This window comes from Eumetopias jubatus, unplaced genomic scaffold, assembly GCF_037043125.1.
Source record: "Eumetopias jubatus isolate StellerSeaLion01/CBP00866 unplaced genomic scaffold, mEumJub1_p1.0 scaffold_10, whole genome shotgun sequence".
NCBI lineage: Eukaryota > Metazoa > Chordata > Mammalia > Carnivora > Otariidae > Eumetopias > Eumetopias jubatus.
In genome coordinates this window covers 63,726,260-63,747,826 of record NW_028274816.1, presented here as the reverse complement: position 1 = coordinate 63,747,826, position 21,567 = coordinate 63,726,260, and the positions used below count along the sequence as shown (strand labels likewise).

Sequence of the window (21,567 nt, the reverse complement as noted above, 5' to 3'; positions counted from 1 at the left end):
GCAAAATACTAGCAAATAGAATGCTATTAATAATATTCCATGACCTGGTGCAGTTTCCTGCAGGGAGACAAGGCCAGTTCAGCATCCAAATCCAGTCAAAGGAATCCATAATATCAACAGACTACAGAAGATAAATCACATGATCACATCAACCAAAGAAGAAAAAGCATTTGGCAAAATTCAGTACCCATTCGTAATGAAAACTCTTAGCAAATTAAGAGGGTGATTTTCCAAACTAGATAAATAACATCTATATATATATAGAGATAAACCCAAAAACAGACCCTTAACTATAGAGAACAAACAGATGGTTATCAGAGGGGAGGTGATTGGGGGAATGGGTGAATTAGGTGAAAGGAATTAAGACTACACTTACCTGTTTTTATTTTTTTAAAGATTTTATTTATTTATTTGACAGAGCACAAGCAGGGGGAGTGGGAGAGAGAAGCAGGCTCCCCGCTGAGTAGGGAGCCCGATGCGGGGCTTGATCCCAGGACCTTGGGAACATGACCCGACCCGCAGGCAGTCGCCTAATTGAGCCACCCAGGAGCCCCAACGCTACACTTATCTTGATGAGGAATGAGTAATATATGGAACTGCTGAGTCACTATATTGTACACCTGAAACTAATATAATGTTGTGTGTTAACTACATTGGGAGTTAAAAATAAAAAAAAAAAAGGTAAAAAAAAACCCCACAGCTATCATCATATTTAATGGTCAACACTGAATGCTTTCTGCTTAACATTATGAACAAAGCAAGTATGTCTTCTTTCACCACTTCTATTCAACATTGCACTCCAAGTTCTAGCTATAGTACAATAAAAATAGGAAAGGGGAATGAAAGAGATACAGATTAGGAAGAAGACAAAAGATGTTTGCTATTTGCTGATAACATTATTTTTTATGAAGAAAATCCTCAGGAATCCACAAAAAAAAAAATCTAGAAAAGTGAATTCTGCAAGGTTGCAGGAGACAAGGTCAACATATCAAAACTAATCGTATTTCTCTGTAACAGTAATGATCATGTGCAAACTGAAATTAAAAACTCAATACGACATATAATGACTCCCCCCAAAAAGTGCCTAGATAAAAATCTAACAAAATATGATCAGAGTCTACAAATGGAAAATTATAAAACACTAACGAAATAAAAAAGGATCTAAATAAATGAAGAGACACCACATTCATGGACTGAAAGAGTCAATATAATAGATGCCAAATCTCACCAAAATGATCCATATACTAATATAATGTTTATCAAAATCCCAGCAAGATGTTTTATAAATACAGAAAAACACAATAAAGTGTATATAGAAAGCCAAGGGGAAAAAATTAATATGGAAAGCTAAATTAATTTTTAAAATTTAGGGTGAGTAATCACTTTACCCAATTTTAAGATTTCTGAAAGCTACAGTAATCATGATAGTGTGGTACTGGCACAGGTTTAGACATACAAATCAATGGGATAATATAGAGAACTCAGAAATAAACCACCATAAACATGCCTAACTGATTTCTGACTAAGGAGTAAACATAATTCAATGGAGGCATAATACTGTAGTCTAGTTTTCAACTAATGGTGCTGGTCAACTGAATATCCTTAGGCAAAAATACAAGAAAGAAACTCAACCTCACATGGTAATGCAAAAATGAACTCAACATGGATGAGATTTAAACGTAAAGGGTAAAACTATAAAACTTTTAAGAGAAAATACTCAGGACTGAAAGCTTGCTTAAGACTTCTTACACATGACATGAAAAGGATTAAGAGGTTCCTTCATAATAATGCCATGAATCAATATAACAGAAATGGCTTGGCCTACAATGGCAATATAAAAGTACACATGTGGTGATTTAAAAGACCCTGAGGAGGGTTAACATGAATGCATGATTATTTTTACATTTCTTCACAGCATATTTCTTAGTGTGAGGTAATACTATTATGCGTAGCTCAAAAAAAAAAAAAATCAAAAATAAACAAACAAAAAAACCAAAGAAGGAATTCCAAAAGACCCTGATAAAAGGTACTACACATTACTTATTATACCAGGATTAAGGCCATGGTAACAAGACTGTGAAACTCAGAGATACCTGCATGTGCACATATCAATTTCATCTGTTAAAATTCTAGTCAATCTCCTCAATGGCGAATCTTCACACGATCTTTTGTAAGATTAAAAATGAGATTTCTTCTCTGTGCTTTTGTGAGTTAATTTTTTCTTTTTTTAAAGATTTTATTTATTTATTTGAGAGAGAGAGAATGACAGACAGAGAGCATGAGAGGGGGGAGGGTCAGAGGGAGAAGCAGACTCCCCACTGAGCAGGGAGCCCGATGTGGGACTCGATCCCGGGACTCCAGGATCATGACCTGAGCCGAAGGTAGCCGCTTAACCAACTGAGCTACCCAGGCGCCCCTGAGTTTATTTTTTCTTAAGCTAATTTAGCTATGTATTTGATTTTGTTTTGGCTCTAATTCAACCTCTAGAAAACAACTGATGTGGACTTGGGAGAAGTCTATGGAGGATGGGAGAAGCTTAGGAACCACAATCAGAGGGAAGAATTCAGATTCATCTGGGAAGGTCACATAGCTACACCGTTGTCCTCACACAAAAAAACCAATAAACAAGTAGATCAAGAGCAAGTATAAGTAGTGGGTTGTTAAAGACACATGAAAAAACATTGTTTTTTGTTTAAATCAAAATCTTTAGTGTGGTACAGTGGGCCCATTTATACATACATCTTTACCTCCTGAAATTTAACAGTATTTCATAACTCAAGCCTTCATATTTCTCATTAAGGCTTATGCTACTCAAGGGTAGAGACGAAGCTGTAGAACAAAGGCTTTCAATAAATGTTTTCAGACACACCCTAAATGTCCAACTGTCCTGATAATGGACAGCAGTGGAAGTATACACAAGATAAAGGGGACAAGGCTCTCTCATCTCTGAAACAACACTCCCCCTTCCCCAAATAAGATAAGGAACAAACTACCCTAGGCTGGTCACAGAAGTCTGAAAGAAACCATGCTTGAATTTCTCTTTTATGTCTTCTCTTCGTTTAAATATCCCTGAGATAATTTTTCAGTGTAAACTGAGGAGAAAGATGTGGCTGATGGTTATGCTAAATTCATGAGAATAACTGGATCACACTCCTGGATGAATTCTCAGATGTAGAATAAGGCTCTAGACTGGGTAAATTTCCAGTGTGACTCCTCAGATGACAAATGATATCCTGCAACAAAAGGGTTTCTCATAGGGAAGGAAACTGAAGGGTTTCTCTTTGGTGTGAATGATCAGATTCTGAGTAAGATGTTTCCTCAGTGGTTACATTCAAGAAATCTTTCCCCAATAGGAGCTCTTAGAGGGTGACTGATGGCTGCTCATTTGTGAAGGGTCTTCCCAATTCTGTTACACTGACAGGGTTTCTCCCATTATGAATCCTCTGATGCTGAGTGAGGGATGAGCTGCGACTGAAGGCTTTTCCACACTCACTGCACTCATAGGGCTTCTCTCCAGTGTGGATAACGGAGTGTCGGATAAGGCTTGTGCTCCAGCAAAAGGATTTCCCACACTCCCTGCATTCATAGGGCTTCTCTCCACTGTGAATCCGCTGGTGCCTTGTGAGCCCTGAACGGCGGTTGAAGGCCTTCCCACACTCCATGCACTCATAGGGCTTCTCTCCAGCGTGGATGCTGATGTGTCGAATGAGGTCTTTCCTAGTGCTAAAGGCTTTCCCACATTCTTTGCACTCAAAAGGTTTTTCTCCAATGTGAGCCCTTTTATGCAAGATGAAAGTGTAACAGTAGGTGAAGGCCTTTCCGCACTCACTGCACTCGAAGGGCTTCTCCCCAGTGTGGATAATGGCATGTCGAATGAGGTTTGCCCTCTGGCAAAAGGCTTTGCCGCACTCCATGCATTCATAGGGCTTCTCTCCACTGTGAATCCGCTGGTGCCTTGTGAGGTATGACCGGCGATTGAAGGCCTTCCCACACTCTGTGCACTCATAGGGCTTCTCCTCAGTGTGGATGCTGAAGTGTCGGATGAGGTCTGATCGATTGCTAAAGGCTTTCCCACATTCTTTGCATTCATAGGGTTTTTCTCCAGTGTGGGCCCTTTTGTGCAAGATGAAAGTAGAGCAATGGGTGAAGGCCTTTCCACACTCACTGCACACATAGGGCTTCTCCCCAGTGTGACTCCGCTGGTGCTGCTTGAGGTGTGACCGGCGGTAGAAGGCCTTCCCACACTCGAGGCACTTGTATGGCTTCTCTCCTGTGTGGATGACATAGTGCTGAATGAGGTCCGTGCTGTCGCAAAAGGCTTTCCCACATTCACTGCATTCAAAGGGTCTCACTCCAGTGTGAATCTGCTGGTGCCACGTGAGGTGGGACCTGCGGTTGAAGGCCTTCCCACACTCTATGCACTCAAAGGGCTTCTCTCCCGTGTGGATGATGTAGTGTCGAAGGAAACCAGTCCTATCACGGAAGGCTTTCCCACATTCTTTGCACACAAAGGGTTTTTCTCCAGTGTGGCTTCTGTTATGCAAGACTAAATTGGAGCGGTGGGTAAAGGCCTTTCCACATTCACTGCACTTATAAGGCTTCTCTCCAGTGTGAATCCGCTGGTGTCTTGTGAGGTGTGACCTGCGGTTGAAGGCCTTCCCACATTCCATGCACTCATAGGGTCGCTCCCCTGTGTGGATCATGTGGTGCTGGAGGAGGTGTGTGCTCTTGCTAAAAGTTTTCCCACACTCAGTGCATTCATAGGGCTTTGCTCCAGAGTGAATCTGCTCATGTCGCACAAGAAAGCAATTCTTGGTAAACACTTTCCTGCATTCCTCACGCTGATGGGGATGTTTCCCTTTATGAATCAAGGGATCTTTCAGTAGGCCCTGTGAGTCATATTTGTGGAGAACACGTCCTGGAGGGATCAGCTCCCGTACAGTCCTTGAGTGTACACCATCACCTGTCCCTAAACCATCATGTTCAGGCTTCATGTTCCCAGGGAGCTTCTCCATTTGGGGGTTTATCCCTGGTTTCAACTGGCTTTCCAGCATTTCTGATGGCCTATCCTGATTTTTGCCTTGCTCCAGCTGGGAGTCCCCCAGAGCTTGCTGAGTCAGTTGTTCCTGTGGTGAGACTTCCTCAGATAAGGCAAGGTGAGAAAGGGAAAGCTCTGTGGTCCCGGGTTTTGTACTGTCACCTGAAGGGAATACAATATACAGAAGGGCTTATTAGAGATGGCAACACAGAAAAACAAAATCGCCATTTCAGTGGGAATAAGAAGATGAAAATAGTGGCTCTGTGCCTGTCATGTTTTCAAATCTCTGAAATCCAGTTTGCAATTTCTTTTTGGACCTTGAATTCTTGAAACCTTTGAGGGGAAACCCAGAGGGAGAGAACAGATGGGGGACAGAGTGTCTGGCAACTAGGGACAAGTACACAGAGTAATGACACTGCATTGCTGGGTTTGCTCAAAGCCAGAATGCCTCCAGGTGCTATAAGAGGCCAGAGAAGGGCCACCTGATGCAGCCTCCACAGCAGCCGTTAAGAGGTAAGGGAGGGTTCCTAGGCAGGGAATGCAAGAAATTGCCATACAGAGAAAACAGGAAAGCCATTTCAGCCTTAGTTGACGGAATGAACAAAGGTAGAGTCTTTCAAGATTCAGGGAACCTTCAGTGCACCAGACGATGAGGCTGGTAAGAGTGCAGCCCCTGTCATGGGATTGGTGTCCACACAAGAAGAAACAAAAGAGCGTTTGCATCTTCTCAGGGCCATGTGAGGAGAGGAGACTCCTATCTGCAAACCAGGAAGAGGGCCCTCACCAGACACCCAGATCTGCCAGCCCCTGGATCCTAAACTTCCGGCCTCCAGAACTGTGGGAAATCAACATTTGTTGTTTAATCCTCCATTCTGTGGCATTCTTGTTACAGCAGTCCAGACTGACTAGGCAGTTGGTATAAGTAATGTCCTCATTCTTGAAGTCAGTGATGTTAAGTGTATTATTTTCAAAAAAGAAATGAATGAGCAAGTAACTTAGTTGACACATCAATTAATCAAGGTCATTCGTGAATCAGTGATGACAATGTGTCATAAACCAAGGTTTATGAATTATCGAAATCTGTACCTGAGGTCCACTAAACAAAAGTTAGAGGTCACAGCAGTATTACGGTTAAGATCATGGTCTCTGACCACAGAAACCCTAGACCCAAGTCCCACAAGAACTTAGTATTAGCTCCGTGGCACCTGGCAAGGCACTCAAATTTCGTAAGTCCTCATTTTGTCTTATAAAAAATAAAGCTAGAAATAGAGACTGTCCTGTAGGACTCTGAGGATGAACTGAAATCCTGCATTTACCACATTTACTATGTGGATCATGTTCAGTATGAGGCCATACCTACACGTCAGCTCTAATTTTTTATTATGGGTTAGTCAAATAATATACATCTGGGGCCTAATTAGGAAGCATATAAATTGGCAGTGTCAGAATGTGTGGATTAACGTTGAAGAGTATTGAAGAGTAAAAAGAATGGTCCATGAGATGCCTGATAAGCCAACATTAAAGTCACCAGAGTAAGACAAGGAAGGTCCTGGGAGATTAGCGGCAGAGACTCCAAGAGGATCAGATGCTCACGATACAATCTGAAAAGTCTGCTGCATTATGAATTCACATAGCTGGAGGTTAAGAGAGTTGGCTCTGGAGCCAGAACACTTGGCACAAATTCTGCCCGTACCAAGTGAGTTTATACTATACAAATTACTTAGCTGTTCCCATCTCAATTTCCTCACGTGAAAAACTGAGGGACTCTGTTTCTGCCTCACTGACTGTCCTGAACGTTAAATGAGAAAATGCCTATAAAGTGGTCAGCACAGTGCCAGCCACTGGAGGATCATTTGGGAAATTGTGGGCCATCACCCATTATCATTATGGTTGCTGCTGTATTTGAAAATTAGGAGCGAAGCAGTGACTGTGTAAGGAATATTTTCAGTGCTGTGGTACAGACAAACCCCCCCACAGGGCCTCAAAGCACAGAGAGAATGATGTTACCACTTTCACATGTGAATGGTGGGAATGTGAAAGGGTGCAGCCTTCTTCAGAACTGCTTGGCATTTTTCCAATAAAGCCAACCTGACCTAGAAACATACCAGAATCTGTTCCTAACAGAAATCAGTGCTTATCTGCACCGAAACACATAACAAGAATATTCTCAGCAGCATTAACTTGAAAACAACAGGAATGCCTGCCAAGAGGGGAATGGATAAATGAGTGGCAGTTTTTCACACAATAAGATATTACGCTAGATTGAGAGTGAACGAACTCCAACTATATGCAACCACATGAAAAGAATCTCACAGACATAACGATGGTCAAAAGGAGACAAATACACACACAGCACGTGGTGGGGTTCCATAGTCAAAACAAATTCATGCTAATGGTCTCAATAGGGATTACCTAGCAGAAGGTGCTTCTGAGGGCATGAGACCCTGACGAGGTGCTGGAAATATTGTACAGTAGTCCCCTTTATCTGTGAGGGATTTGTTCCAAGACCCCCAGTGGGCCCCTGAAATTGTGGCTAGTACCAACCCTATGTATACTCTGTTTTTTATATATACAAACCTATACTAAAGTTTAATTTATAAATCTGGTATATAAGAGATTAACAGAAGTAACTAATAATAAAATAGAACAAGTATAACAAACGCTGTAATAAAAGTTACACAAACATGGTCTCTCTGATATTTTATTATACAGCACTCACCCTTCTTGTGATGCTGTGAGATGACAAAATGCCTACAAGATGAGATGAAATGAGGAGAATGACACAGGCATGTGACATAGTATTAGGCTACTGGTGACCTTCTAATGATACATCAGAAGGACGATCATCTGCTTCTGGACCATAATTGACCACGGGTAACTAAAACCATGGAAAGCAAAACCACAGATAAGGGGGCACCATGGTATATATTAAATATTAACATAGGTGATGGTTATACAGGTTTTTATGTTCACAAAGATTCATCAAGCTGACCTCTTAAGATTTTTGCACAACAGAGCATACGAGTTACAACTCATTCAAACAGTGCAAGAAGGGACACCTGGGTGGCTCAGTCAGTTAAGCGTCTGCCTTTGACTCAGGTCATGATCTCAGGGTCCTGGGATTGAGTTCTGCATTGGGCTCCTTGCTCGGCTGGGAGCCTGCTTCGCCCTCTGCCTGCTGCTGCCCCTGCTTGTGCTCTCTTTCTCTCTGACAAATAAATAAAATCTTTTTAAAAAATAAATAAAATTAAAATTAAGAAAAAAGTGGAAGAAAATAATAGTAGATGGGAGAATGGAACACAAGTATACACATCTCTTGCAAGAATGAGACAACTTGGGGCACGTGGGTGGCTCGGTTGGTTAAGCGTCTGCTTTCGGCTTAGGTCATGATCCTGGAGTCCTGGGATCGGGCCCTGCATTGGGCTCCCTGCTCAGTGGGGAGTCTGCTTCTCCCTTTCCCCCTGCTCATGCTCTCTCTTTCTCTCTCTCAAATAAACAAATAAAATCTTAAAAAAAAAAAAAAAAGAATGAGACAATTTTTCCTAGGAAATGGGTTATACAGGGAAAGCAGTTGATACCAGTGTGAAGACATTGGAGAGCCATGACTTTTTCATTGACTTTCCCCTAGTATGATGCAACCAAGCATATTTTTATGTTGAACAGAGAATGGGTAAAGTTACAGAAAAGGCAGAAAAGCAGTGAAGCAAGAAGCCAGCTCCCTGAAAAGGTGTGATCTGGCCTCTAGTGTGAGAATTTGCCACGGTCAGGGGCAAGGCCTCCTCTGGGGGGAGGTGAGAAGGGAGACCACACATATGAGAGATTCAGATCAGTGTGTAATGGTTGGTGATCAAGCAACACAAGAACACAGATTATTTCTGACATGAAAATATGCTAAGACATCCATGGCTGGGGGATGTGGTGAAGGTCGGGAACAAGCTCTCAGTGGCTGGGGGAGCCAGTACGGGAGACAGGGCAGATCAGAGGGACACAGATGTGGGGAGACCAGCTATCACCCAGGCAAAAGTTGAAAACCTGGACTCAGGAGTGTAGGGATGGGTCTCAGGGAGGAGGGGAGGTGGTGAAGACGTTCATGTGAAATGGAGAGGATGTCTGAATGTAGGGGTTAGTAGAGACGGAGGTGTTGAGGAGTTATCTGAAGCTGCATCTGGCCTAACATGCATGGGAGGTGGGAAGAGCAGGCAAAATCATGAGCTCCCTCTTAGGCATGTTGAGTGAGAAGTGTCTTTTCCACTTTTCCACAGACGTGAGACCAGTGACAAGGATGAAGATTTGGAACACACTCCGAGGGGCCGAAGAGACACATACCTGGGATGAAAGCCGAAGGGACCACCAGAGGGGAGAGAGCATGGCTCTGCAGTGGCACCAGTCACCATACCTGACATCCCCAGGGCCTCAGCAACCCAGATTTGGGGAACAGAAGGCAAAATGTTACCTTGAAGGTTAAGCAAACAGGAGGGGTGCGAAGATATGGAGCAAGGGAGTGCTTCTGAGTGTCTGACTGGCACCTGGAGACTGGATGGATGGAGAAGGTGAGGAAGGGTGGGATGCAGAGTACAGCTTGTTTCCTTGCAGTGCAGAAGGAAATGTGAGATACTATCATTATTCATCAGGACTAATATGATCTGAATAAGACTAACAGCTTACTTTTGCTGAGCCATTCACTCACTATGGGTCAGGGTCAGTGTCAGCCAGTTTCATACACAATCTGGTACATCCTCAAACAACTCAATGACCTGGGAGCAAACTGAGTGTTGCAGACTACACTCACCGAACCATTTGTTCCTCTCCTTGGACACACAGCTCAGCCTCATTTCCCAGGCCCAGGTGCCTAAGTGTGGCCAGATGCCTTGTCAGTGGAATGTGAGGAGAAATAATGTATGTGGAAGTGGGTATGACACCTTCCTTTCTTCTCCCGTTTCCCCTCTGCCAGCTGGAAGACGCCAGGACAATGTGCAAGTCTCATGTTGATAGGAGGTACCTGGGTCCCCGAATAACTGAGTGGTACACAGCTCCACACTGACCCACATTGTCCTTGGGTGAGAAAAGTACTTTTCATATGCTGAGCCACCAAGATTCTGGAATATGCCTGTTAGAGTACTTAGATTTACATTGGCTAAACTTATATATAAAGGCACAGTGAGATCATGCACCTTCCCCAGGGCCACAAGGCTGTTGTGGGTCCCAGCTAGTTTTTAAGCCCAAGCAGCTGGAACTGAGAGCCTGAACTTATTATTAATAGGTCCCACACCTCCACAGGAGCGCTGGAGATTGTGATAGGGCTGGAGGGGGTGGGCAGAAGGACCACAGGTTAAAAGGCTCCATGGGTCCTAAGCCTCTAGAGAGGCCACAATAATAAAACTTCCACAAATTCCAGTGGCAGTAATCGCTGTGCTGTCTGCAAGCTGCCATGACCCTGACCCGGCCCGCTGTTGGCACCTACCTGGGCAGGAGTTAGGGGAGAGGCCTCTCTTCAATGTCTGTAACTCTGGGCTGTGATCCAATGGGTAGAACAGCTCTGGTTTGGGCAAAGGACAGCCTGTTCAAGGAGAAAGGAAAAGGATGTGGAAATTGTGGCGAGAAGAAAGAAACCTCTCAATCTAGACTGGGACTTCAGAATTTGGAGAAGGTCTCAGAATGAAGCTGCTCCCATCCATGCAAACAAAATGATATGACCTGGAAACCAATGCATAAAACATCATTATTGGGCCCCAAAGACCGTAAACATTAGGGTTGGCTCCAGAGACAGCACCAATTCCCTTTGACCTCCATCATGTAGAATCCCAACATTGTTCAGACCTATCTCCGGAATGTGCTTTCTCATGAATCCAGTTAGGCGCCTCTACCTCCCTGTGCATCAGCCATACCAGGTGAGTCTGAATGCCACCACAGACTAATTTACATAAAATCTCTGGGGTGAAGCCTAGGCATCAGATTTTAAAAGATTTTTCTTTCTTTTTTTTTATTTAAAGATTTTTATTTATTTATTCATGAGACACAAGAGAGAGAGAGAGAGAGAGAGAGAGAGGCAGAGGGAGAAGCAGGCTCCCAAGGAGCAGGGAGCCCGATGCGGGACTCTGGGATCATGACCTGAGCAGAAGGCCGACGCTTAACCATCTGAGCCACCCAGGCGCCCTAGGCATCAGATTTTAAACACTCCCCAGGTGATGGCACCCCACCTGGTAGGTTAAAAAACCCTGGTTTCCATCATTTCAAAAATGGCATCCCTGAGTATCGATAGTCTGAGGAAGGCTGGCTACTCTGAGTGAAGAGAAAGGTTTATTCCAGGCAGAAAGACTGGAAGACAAAAACAGGAACAAGGACAACAAATAGGAAACAGTGACAAACATGGTAAATATTAATCCCACTATGTCAATATCACTTGGAACATCAATGTTTTTCTAAATGCTCCAATTATAAGACAGAGGTTGTCAGAGTGGATCAAAAAACAAGACCTGGGGTGCCTGGGTGGCAGTCAGTTAGGCATCTGACTCTTGGTTTCAGCTCAGGTAGTGAGACTGAGCCCCGTGTCAGGTTCCACACGCTCAGTGCAGAGTCTGCTTGAAATTCTCTCTCCCTCTGCCCATCCCGCTCATGCTTTCTCTCTCTCTAAAATAAATAAATAGGGGCACCTGGGTGGCTCAGTCAGTTAAGCGTCTGCCTTTGGCTCAGGTCATGATCCCAGGGTCCTGGGATCGAGTCCCACATCGGGCTCCCTGCTCATCAGGGAGTCTGCTTCTTCCTCTCCCTCTGCATGATGTTCTGCCTGCCTGTGTGCTCTCTCTGTCAAATAAATAAATAAAATCTTAAAAAAAAGAATAATAAATAAATAAATAAATAAATCTTAAAAACAAAAACAAAACAAAACCCAACTATAGGTTGTCTATAAGAAACCCACTGTAAATATACAAATAAGACACATACATGTTGAAAGTAAATGAATGGGGAAAAATATACTAATATGTTAATAAAATATGCTAATACTAATCAAAAGAAAGCAAGCATACCCATGTTATTTCAGACAGAGGAGACTTCAAAGCAAGGAAAGTTACCAGGGCTAAAGAAGGCATTATGTAATGATAAACGGGTTAATTTGCAAAGAAGACATAAAAATCCTTAATCTGTTATGTGTCTGGCAACACAATGTCAAACTATATGAGGCAAAAACTGATAGAATGACAAGAAGAAATAGATGAATCCACTATCAAAGCTGGAAACCACACTACCCCTCTATCAGAAATGTACAGATCCAACAGGCAGAAAACTAGTAATGACATAGTTGAACTCAACAATACCATCAATTAATTGGATATAATGGACATCTACAGACTACTTCATCTAAAAACAGAATATATGTTCTTCTCAAACTCACACGGAACATTTACCATGATAGATTATATTCTGGGCCATAAAACACACTTTAACAAATTTTAAAAAGAACAGAAATCAAAAAATGTCTGCTCTCAGACAATAATTAACTAGAAATTAATAACAAAAAGATAATTGGAAAATCCCTAAATAGGTAAAGACTAAACAACACTTTTATTTATTATTTTTATTTTTGTTTATTTTTTAAAGATTTTATTTATTTATTTAACAGACAGAGACACAGTAAGAGAGGGAACACAAGCAGGGGGAGCGGGAGAGGGAGAAGGAGGCTTCCCGCTGAGCAGAGACCGATGTGGGGCTTGATCCCAGGACCCTGGGATCATGACCTGAGCCGAAAGCAGACGCTTAATGACTGAGCCACCCAGGCGCCCCTGAACAACACACTTTTAAATAACACATTGGTCTAAGACGCAATCTCAAGAAAGTAAAAAATATTTTGAACTAAATGAAAACAGAAATACAGGGCACCTGTATTTGGAGAGTTGGAAGAACATGTGACTCTTGATCTTGGGGTCACGAGTTCGAGCCCCACATTGGATGTATAGGTTACTAAAAAATAAATAAATAAATACACTTTCAACAAACTAACTAAAAAACCAAAAATACAACCTAGCGAAATTTATGGGATGAAACAAAGCATGCTTAGCAGGAAATTTATAACACAGAATGCATATTTTTTAAAAGAAAGATCTGAAGTTAATTAAATTTCCACCTTAGGCAACCAGAAGAAGAATAAATTAAATGCAAAATAAACACTACAAAAGAAATAAGAATTAGAGCAGGAATCAATGAAATTGAAAACAGAAACTAGAAAAAATAAACAAAACCAAAATCTGGTTCTCTAAAAATATCAATTAAGAGTGAAGGGGGGGGAAATCGGAGGGGGAGACGAACCATGAGAGATGACGGACTCTGAAAAACAAACTGAGGGTTCTAGAGGGGAGGGGGGTGAGGGGATGGGTTAGCCTGGTGATGGGTATTAAAGAGGGCACATTCTGCATGGAGCACTGGGTATTATGCACAAACAATGAATCATGGAACACTACATCCAAAACTAATGATGTAATATATGGTGATTAACATAACAATAAAAAATTTAAAAAAAAGACAAAAAATAAAAGGATCAATAAAATTGATAAGCTTCTAGTCAAGCTGACTAAGAAGAAATGAGAAATGACACAAATTACTAATATCAGAAATATAACAGAGGACATCACTACAGATCCCATGGACATTAAAAGAATATTAACAGAATACTATTAACAATTTTATCTTCACAAATTTGATAACTGAGATGAAGGAACCAATTACTTGAAAGACACAATCTGCTAAAACTCACACAAGAAGAAACAAAAATCTGAATAAGCCTATATCTATTAAGGAAATCGAATCAATAGTTAATAACCTTCCAAAAAAACAAAGCACCAGGCCCAGATGGGTTAACTGGTGACTTCTACCAAACACTGAAGGAAGAAATTATACCAAGTCCCTACATTCTCTTCCAGAGACAGAAACAGAGGGGTATTTCCTAACTCAATCTGTAACTCTAATATCAAAATGAAACATATTACAGAAAAGTATACACAGTATCTCTCATGAATATAGATGTAAAAAAATCCCCCATGAAATATTAACTAATCAAACCCAACAATGTGTAAAAAGATTACATACCACTACCAAGTGGGATTTATCCCAGATATACAAACCTGGATAAAAATTTATTTATTTATTTATTTTTAAATTTTATTTATTTTTGACAGAGAGAGAGAGCACAAGCAGGGGAGCGGCAGGCAGAGGGAGAGGGAGAAGCAGACTCTCTGCTGAGCAGAGAGCCCGACGTGGGGCTCGATCCCAGGACCCTGGGATCATGACCCAGGCCGAAGGCAGATGCTTAACAACTGAGCCACCCAGGTGCCCCAAACCTGGATAAAAATTTAAAAATCAATTAATACAATCCATCACATCAACAGGCTAAAGAAAAATCACACAATTATATTGATAGCTGCAGAAAAGCATTGATAAAATCCAACACCCATTCACTAAAAAAAGAAAAAGAACCTTAGAAAAATAGGAATAGAAGGAAATTTCCTCAGCTTGATAAAGAACATCTACAAAAACACCTACACTTAACAACCTACTTTAAGGTGAGAAACTTGGAGCTTTCCCACTAAGATAAGGAACAAGGCAGGATGTCCTCTCTAACCATTTTTCAACATTATACTGAAAGCAGCAGCTAATGTAATAAGGCAAGAAAAAGGTATACAGACTGAGAAGGAAGAAATAAAATTCTTTATTTGTGGATGACATGGTCACCTATGTGGAAAATCCAACAGAATCAACAAAAGACCTCTGGAACTAATAAGCAATTATAGCAAGACTGCAGGATACAAGCTTAATGTACAAAATACCTTTGTATATACCAGAACTTAACAAGTAGAATTTAAAATTAAAAACACATTACCATTTACATTAGTACTCCCCAAATGAAATACTTAGGTATAACTCTAACAAAATATATATAGGATCTGTATGAGGGAAGCTACACAACTTCAATAAACAAAATAAAAATAAAAAAAATAAATGGAACGATATTTCATGTTCATGGATAGGAAGGCTCAATATTGTCAAGATGTCAGTTCTTCCCTATTTGATCTATAGATTCAATGCAATACCAGTCAAAATCCCAGCAAGTCATTTTGTGGATACCAACAAACTGATTCTCAAGTTTATATGGAGAAACAAAAGACTCTGGTATCCTAAGCATTACAGTAAAAAGGAAACAGCAAACACTCTTGTATGGGGCCAGCAACCTGAGTCCAGGGCGCCTGGGTGACTCAGTCGTTAAGCGTCTGCCTTCGGCTCAGGTCATGATCCCAGGGTCCTGGGATCAAGTCCCACATCGGGCTCCCTCCTCAGGGGGAAGCCTGCTTCTCCCTCTCCCACTCCTGCTGCTTGTGTTCCTGCTCTCACTATCTCTGTCTCTGTGAAATAAATAAATAAAATCCTTAAAAACAAACAAACAAACAAAACCTGAGTCCCAGAAGGCTAAAGCAGTGAGAGAGGGAGGGGGATGTGCGCAGGAGGATTCAATCCTCAAGAAATGGGGGTCCAGAGAAGAGGCAGACTTGGTGATGCTAGACACCATTTCATGAACCACTAAGAACAAAAAGCTGGGAACCGCACTCAGTAATTTGGTCAAAAAAAGACACCAGCATAAATAGAAAATATCATCTCTTCTGGCCAACATTTCACAAAAGAAACCACCAAAAAATGCAGAGGAGAGCTTTTCACAATGAAGATGTGTCTTTTAAATTGAACAGACTGGGGTGCCTGGGTGTCTCAGTCGTTAAGCGTCTGCCTTCAGCTCAGGTCATGATCCCAGGGTCCTGGGATCGAGCCCTGCATCGGGCTCCCTGCTCGGCGGGAAGCCTGCTTCTCCCTCTCCCACTCCCCCTGCTTGTGTTCCCTCTCTTGCTGTGTCTATCTCTGTCAAATAAATAAATAAAACCTTTTAAAAATATTAAAAAAAAAATTGAACAGATTAAGCTTTATGAGGGACTCGCTGCAGTGGCCCTATTTTCCTTATTTGCCAAGGATGTCACTCAGAAGAATTAAATGAGTGAAGAGGAACAGTATCAGCATACAGACAGAAGTAGAGACAAGGACCATGGGGCTTCACACAGCAAGGACTGGGTGGCCACTTCCTGCTGCAAAATAGCTGTGGCAGAAAAAAATCATTGTGAAAAGACAGAGACACAAGCAGACCCACAGAGAGAAGCCAGGACAAAAGTCCCAAAAGCCAGGGATTGTGTTTCTCTAAGTTCCTGTATCAGTCCCTCAAGGGGCCCAGCTGCAATTCCTGCTTTTAGGTTTTGTGAGACAACCCCATTTCCTCCCAACACACCCTTCTCCTTTGGCTGTGACCAAAAGTAAACTAGACCAAAAGGCACCTGGCTGGCTCAGTCTGCCTTCGGCGCAAGTCATGATCCCAGGGTCCTGGGATCGAGCCCCGCATCGGGCTCCCTGCCCAGTGGGAAGCCTGCTTCTCCCTCTCCCACTCCCTCTGCTTGTGTTCCTGCTCTCGCTGTCTCTCTCTCTGTGTCAAATAAATAAATAAAATCTTAAAAAAAAAAAAAAGTAAACTATGTTTCTTACTTAACGCTCCTTGAGACACGGGAGAGCAGGAAAGAAGACAGGAGTCTAGAATATGACTGAAGTGGGGAGGAGAACAGGAAGGCTTCAGACGCCTTCTCAAGCAGCCAGGCCTGGAGCCAAAGAGCAGAGTGAAGGAAGTGACAGCTATCCCACACTGCAGAGTTAGGGAGCCCTTACCCAGAGAGACCAGGAGCCCACAGGTCTCCAGCATCACCTCCTGGTACAGGGTCCTCTGGGCTGGGTCCAGCTGCCCCCACTCCTCCTGGGTAAAAGTCACGGCCACATCTTCGAAGGTCACAGGCATCTGAAAAGTCAAACACAGGCAGTGTGTTGGTCTTGGGGTTATTGACGGGAAGCAGAGCCCATCTCTCTCGATGGCAAGGGGGCAGAGTGACCAAATACCCCCTGAGGGCTGAGCTCTGTGCTGGACTCAAGGAAGCAGAGATGCTGTTTTGTCCTGATTACAGCAGCAACTCATAAGAGACAGAGCCTCCTATGTGGGAGCCAAAGGAGAATGGTGTGAGGGCAGGACCTTTCTGTGTGGACTGTGAGGCACAGAATGGTAAGGGCTTTAAGATGCCACAGGAATGGGAGAGAGTAACAAAGATAATGAAAACAGTACCAATAATAACTACAGCAACAGCAGCCAAGACTCACTGATCTTCACTGCATGCCTGACTCATGCTGACCTCTGTCTTGCTAATGTGAATGAAAGTCCCCAGCTCTGAAGTCTAGAATCAACACTTGCCTGCCGTGTGAACTTGGGAACCTCACTTCATTTCTCTCAGCCTCAATTTCTGTATCAATACAGTAATTCTCACTCAGCAGTAATAGTAATGAGAATTAAAGAAAAAAATCTTTGTAAAAGAAACACTGGGGTGACTGGCCACAGCCTGTGAGGTCAGTATCATTATCACGTTCGCGTCAGTCAGGGCCCTGAAGTCCAGGGGACTCTAGTAGTTCACCCACAGTTTACATGTGGTATGAGCAGAGGCAGCATTTGAACTGAGGTCCCTCTGGTCTAGAGTCTAATGGCATAATCTTGACACTCCTCCATTAGCAAGGGAGTTAATGAAGATGGGAAGCATTTCGGATAAATTTCTCTGCCACACACTCATTTCAGCCACCACTGAACATAATTCTGTGGACATGGGCAGAGGAGGGAACTCAACATCACCCACCTCACAGGACGATCACCTGAGGTGGTGGCACCCGCTTGGGAAGTGGCAGGGCCTGGATCAGGTCCCACTGCCTTCTGTTCCTCAGAGACTACTAAGGAGAATCCACAATGCGTCCATGTTTCTTTTTCCTACCTGAGTCTTTCCCTCCACCCCTTTTGGCAGCTCTGAGGGAGTTCAAACCCCCCCACCTGAGTCTCAGTAGCACGTATCCCTGAGGAAAGAATACTTCAGGCCCAGAACACAGAAGTTACCGAGGACAATGCAGGCTGTGGCCATGAGAGCAGCCTTTGCCACAGTGTCTGTCATGGCTGCGAGTATGAAGGAACATTCAGCAAATGACCACACGGTCTGGCCCTCCTAGGGTATGTCTCAGCAGAAGGGGGTAGGGGCACCATGGAAATCACACAGGTACTCTGGGGACTCCTTAAACAACCAATCTACCTTTTTTTGTCCACACACCTCCACTTGCTAAAAGGCCATATCCCCACCTCATGCACAAGGCCTGCTTGGCTTACAAAGCTGACTTCGGGTGTCACCTTCAGGCATCCCCATCTGCTTTTTGTAGAGAAAGGAGTAAAAATGCAGGCTGTGGTGGTCAACACATTGGCTGTTTCTGCTACTCAGGAGCTGCAGTGATTTTGGACACTAAATCTCTGAGCCTCAAGGTGTTCTTGTGCAAAACAGCGATAACAACACAACTCAACTCAGAGGAGCTGAGGATTAAACGAGGTGATACGTTATGCCTGCCTGTCAGCCCACAGGAAGAACCAGTGAAAGCCAGCTATCACGGTTCTTTTGTTACTGTTTTCTCTTTGCTCCCACAACATCCTAGACAAATCCAACCACGAACACTTACTTAATTTTGCCAGGTTCCCTACACAAAAAGGCAGATGATGGGCAAGGAGAGAAGGGGCCATTTTAGCCTGAACTGCTAGGAAACATCTCTCCGAGTGAGTGACATCCGAGCAGAAGCCAGAAGGATGTGAGAGAGAGGCCCTGCAAAGTCATAGGGGCAGTATCCCAGGCAAAGGCCAGTGCAAGGACGGAGGCTGGGCGGATGAAGAAGAACTCGGCATGGTCGGGCTGGTGCATCCGGAAAGAAGGCAAGGTCGGAGGAGGTCGGCGGGAGAACCGGGTAGGCACCTGCAAGTCATGGCAGCGGGCTGGCCTGAGAAGTGACCGAAGCCCTTGGGAGTAAGCACTTTTCACCCTTCGTGCACTGACTGAACACCTGCCAGGGACCCGCCACAGACGTAGGACTACGGATAAGGTGACAAGCCAGCGCCACTTGCCGTAAACAAACGACAAGGAGAAAAGGAAATCGAACGGCATTCTCGGCCTCCAGGCTGCCTGGGAGCCCCTCTGCAGCACAGAGGAAGCAATGCTGAGCATCGTCACTCACCCGCACCGGCTCCTTCCACGCCGCCGCCATCACAGGACCCTGTGCACAGAGCAGGACCCGGAGGGGCAGCGGCCGAGGGGCCTGCAGGATTCAGCCGACCGCCACCCGTTCGCGGCCCAGAGCGGGGTGACCTTGGCTGACTGTCGCACTCCGAGCCTGAGTTCCCCAGTGTGAAACGCGCCCGAGGCCCAGGGCGTCGAGTCAGGGCTGCGGGGACAGCGACCCGCGCCCCAGCGGGCGCTCACGTGACACCCCGTTACGGAGGATGAGGGACGGGTGTCAGGCTTGTAAAAAGATACGGAGGCGGCACCTACGGCCCACAGCTTCTCCGCTCGGGCCTCGGAAAGGCACCCTGGCCACCGCTCAAAGCACCACTGCCCAACCGGCACAGGCGGATGACGTACGCCTCATAGGGTCCGGAAGTTCCGCCCCCGCCGGCAGGGGCCGCAGGAAATGCCCCTGTCTTGGACACTCATTGGCCCAGCGCCCGCGCAGACACGCGGAGCACAGCCTTCTGGGTAATGTGGTTTTCCCCTTACCGACAATCGGCGGTGGGACACTTTCCAGGCGTGTCTTCTCCGGAAGAGTGCGCGAGGTCCAGGGAGCAGCCTCAGACCCGCTTCTTCAGAGTGGGATCAAGGGGCGGGGGCGAGGCTCAGGGAGCGGGGGCCTCCGACCGGGGTCAGGGCACGTGCCAGGTCCCGTAACCGGCTTCTCGGCTCGGCTGGCGAGCTCCCCCGTGCGCCTCTCCTCCTGGCGATCGTCCTGGAGCGAAGACGGACGCTCGAGCGGTGACGTAACCGCCGAGACCGGGACGCAGGAAGCCCGCTGCGACGCGGCGCACGCGCACCGCACGGCCCCTCTTGGGCCGCCTCTGGTCCAGCGCCACGTGCTGCGGGGCCTTGACGCGTGGAGGCGGCCCCGGGAGCCCGAGGAGCGCTGTGCGAGCCTCTGAGCTGGGGAGGCCGCACCTGAGCGAGGCTGGGGGCAGGTCGGGACTCCAGTCTGGAGCATGGGCACTTCCAGCTGTGTCTGAGCGCCGGCAGAGGGGTCGTGCGTGGATACGGAAATTTCGGGCATTGTTAGCAGATGCTGCCATCTCAAGGCAACACGAGAGTGAGACTCGATGGAGAAAGGCATGGACAGGGGCGAACCCTGAACCAAGCCGGCATTAAGTAGCTGCAGACAAGAAACCAACAAAATAATGTTAGGAATGCTAACAATCCTTCAAGAATGTGTTACAAAACTTCTTAGAAGTCATCATTGGTTACTTCTTTGGGTTTGTTTGTTTTTTCTCTCTTAGGCCAAGGTGAGAAAATAAAATGCAGCTTCCGATGAATTGAGCATACGTACAGTTATAAAAAACATGGAAACAGCGTGTGCATTTGACCCTGCTGTCCTGTCACGATTACTAAACACATCACAAAGGACTAGACCTCCCCTTTCTTTTCTCCCCATGTGTATAAAATGGGAATCACAACACGCATATTTCTTGTAAGTACTTGTATTTATTCAATTTTTTAAAAACAAGAATAGTGCTCTCATGTAAATGCATAGAGGGAGATAAGAGAAATCTCCCTAAAGAATTCCAAGTAATACACAGATACTCTTATTTCAGGTGGTAGAGCTTGAGTCCTTTCGTTTGGGTGGACTTAGAGACTAAGTATGGAAAGAGAAAAAGTGTAACTTGACAGCAGAGGAAACTGGCAGACATCACCCTTACCACCTGATCAAGGCTAGCATCATTGGTAATTGTCATGTTCACACCAGGTACCACAAGTACAATACAACAAAACTATTCTATGATGTTCTTCCCCAAAACCCCCAACTTCACTCATAAAAAAAAAAAAGATCAGATATTGCAAATTGAGGAACATTGTATAAAATACCTGATGAATCCTCATCAAAAGTGTTTGGATCATGAAAAACAAGATATGACAGAGCAATTGTCAGAGATGAGAGAAAACTAAACATAAAATGATTAAATGCAACTTGATGCCCTGGAATGGGATGCTGCAATACAAGGACGTTAGTTGGGGGGAAAAATGTAGTAAAATCAAAATCGTTTGTAAGGTAAACAATATTATACCAATGTTAATTTCTTAGCTTTGACAAATGTAACATATATCTGTAAAATATTAACATGAGGTGAAACTGGGTGGAAGTTACATGGGAACTCTATATCTGCCACTTTACACTAAATCTAAAATTGTTTAAAAATAAAAAAAATTTAAAAAGAACAAGGAGGGACTTCTAGCTTGACAAGATGAGTAGTTATGTGGACTCATTCCCTAGTGAAACTGGTGAAGAAAGTTTTAAAACAAGTAAGCAAGGGCACCTGGGTGGCTCAGTCGTTAGGCGTCTGCCTTCGGCTCGGGTCATGA

The 21,567-nt window shown here is 44.3% G+C and overlaps 1 protein-coding gene across 1 annotated transcript; it reads right to left on the bottom strand.

Moving 5' to 3' along the window:
- Window positions 1–2,012: 2,012 nt before the first annotated feature.
- On the bottom strand, window positions 2,013–19,550 carry LOC114200923 (uncharacterized). Its single transcript, XM_028093298.2, has 4 exons — window positions 19,184–19,550; window positions 16,778–16,904; window positions 10,500–10,595; window positions 2,013–5,200 (listed from the first exon to the last, which is right to left on the bottom strand). Exons 1-4 carry the CDS (start codon window positions 19,211–19,213, stop codon window positions 3,360–3,362), a joined length of 2,094 nt encoding a protein of 697 aa, XP_027949099.1. The 5' UTR covers window positions 19,214–19,550; the 3' UTR covers window positions 2,013–3,359.
- Between the last annotated feature and the right edge of the window lie 2,017 nt (window positions 19,551–21,567).

Coding starts and splice junctions, on each gene's coding strand:
- LOC114200923 (XM_028093298.2), bottom strand. CDS start 19,213: ATGGCGGCGGCGTGGAAGGAGCCGGTGCGG. Junction 16,905..19,183: donor CGTGGAAGGAGCCGGTGCGG/GTGAGTGACGAT, acceptor TTGACTTTTCAG/ATGCCTGTGACCTTCGAAGA. Junction 10,596..16,777: donor TGGGCTCCTGGTCTCTCTGG/GTAAGGGCTCCC, acceptor CTCCTTGAACAG/GCTGTCCTTTGCCCAAACCA.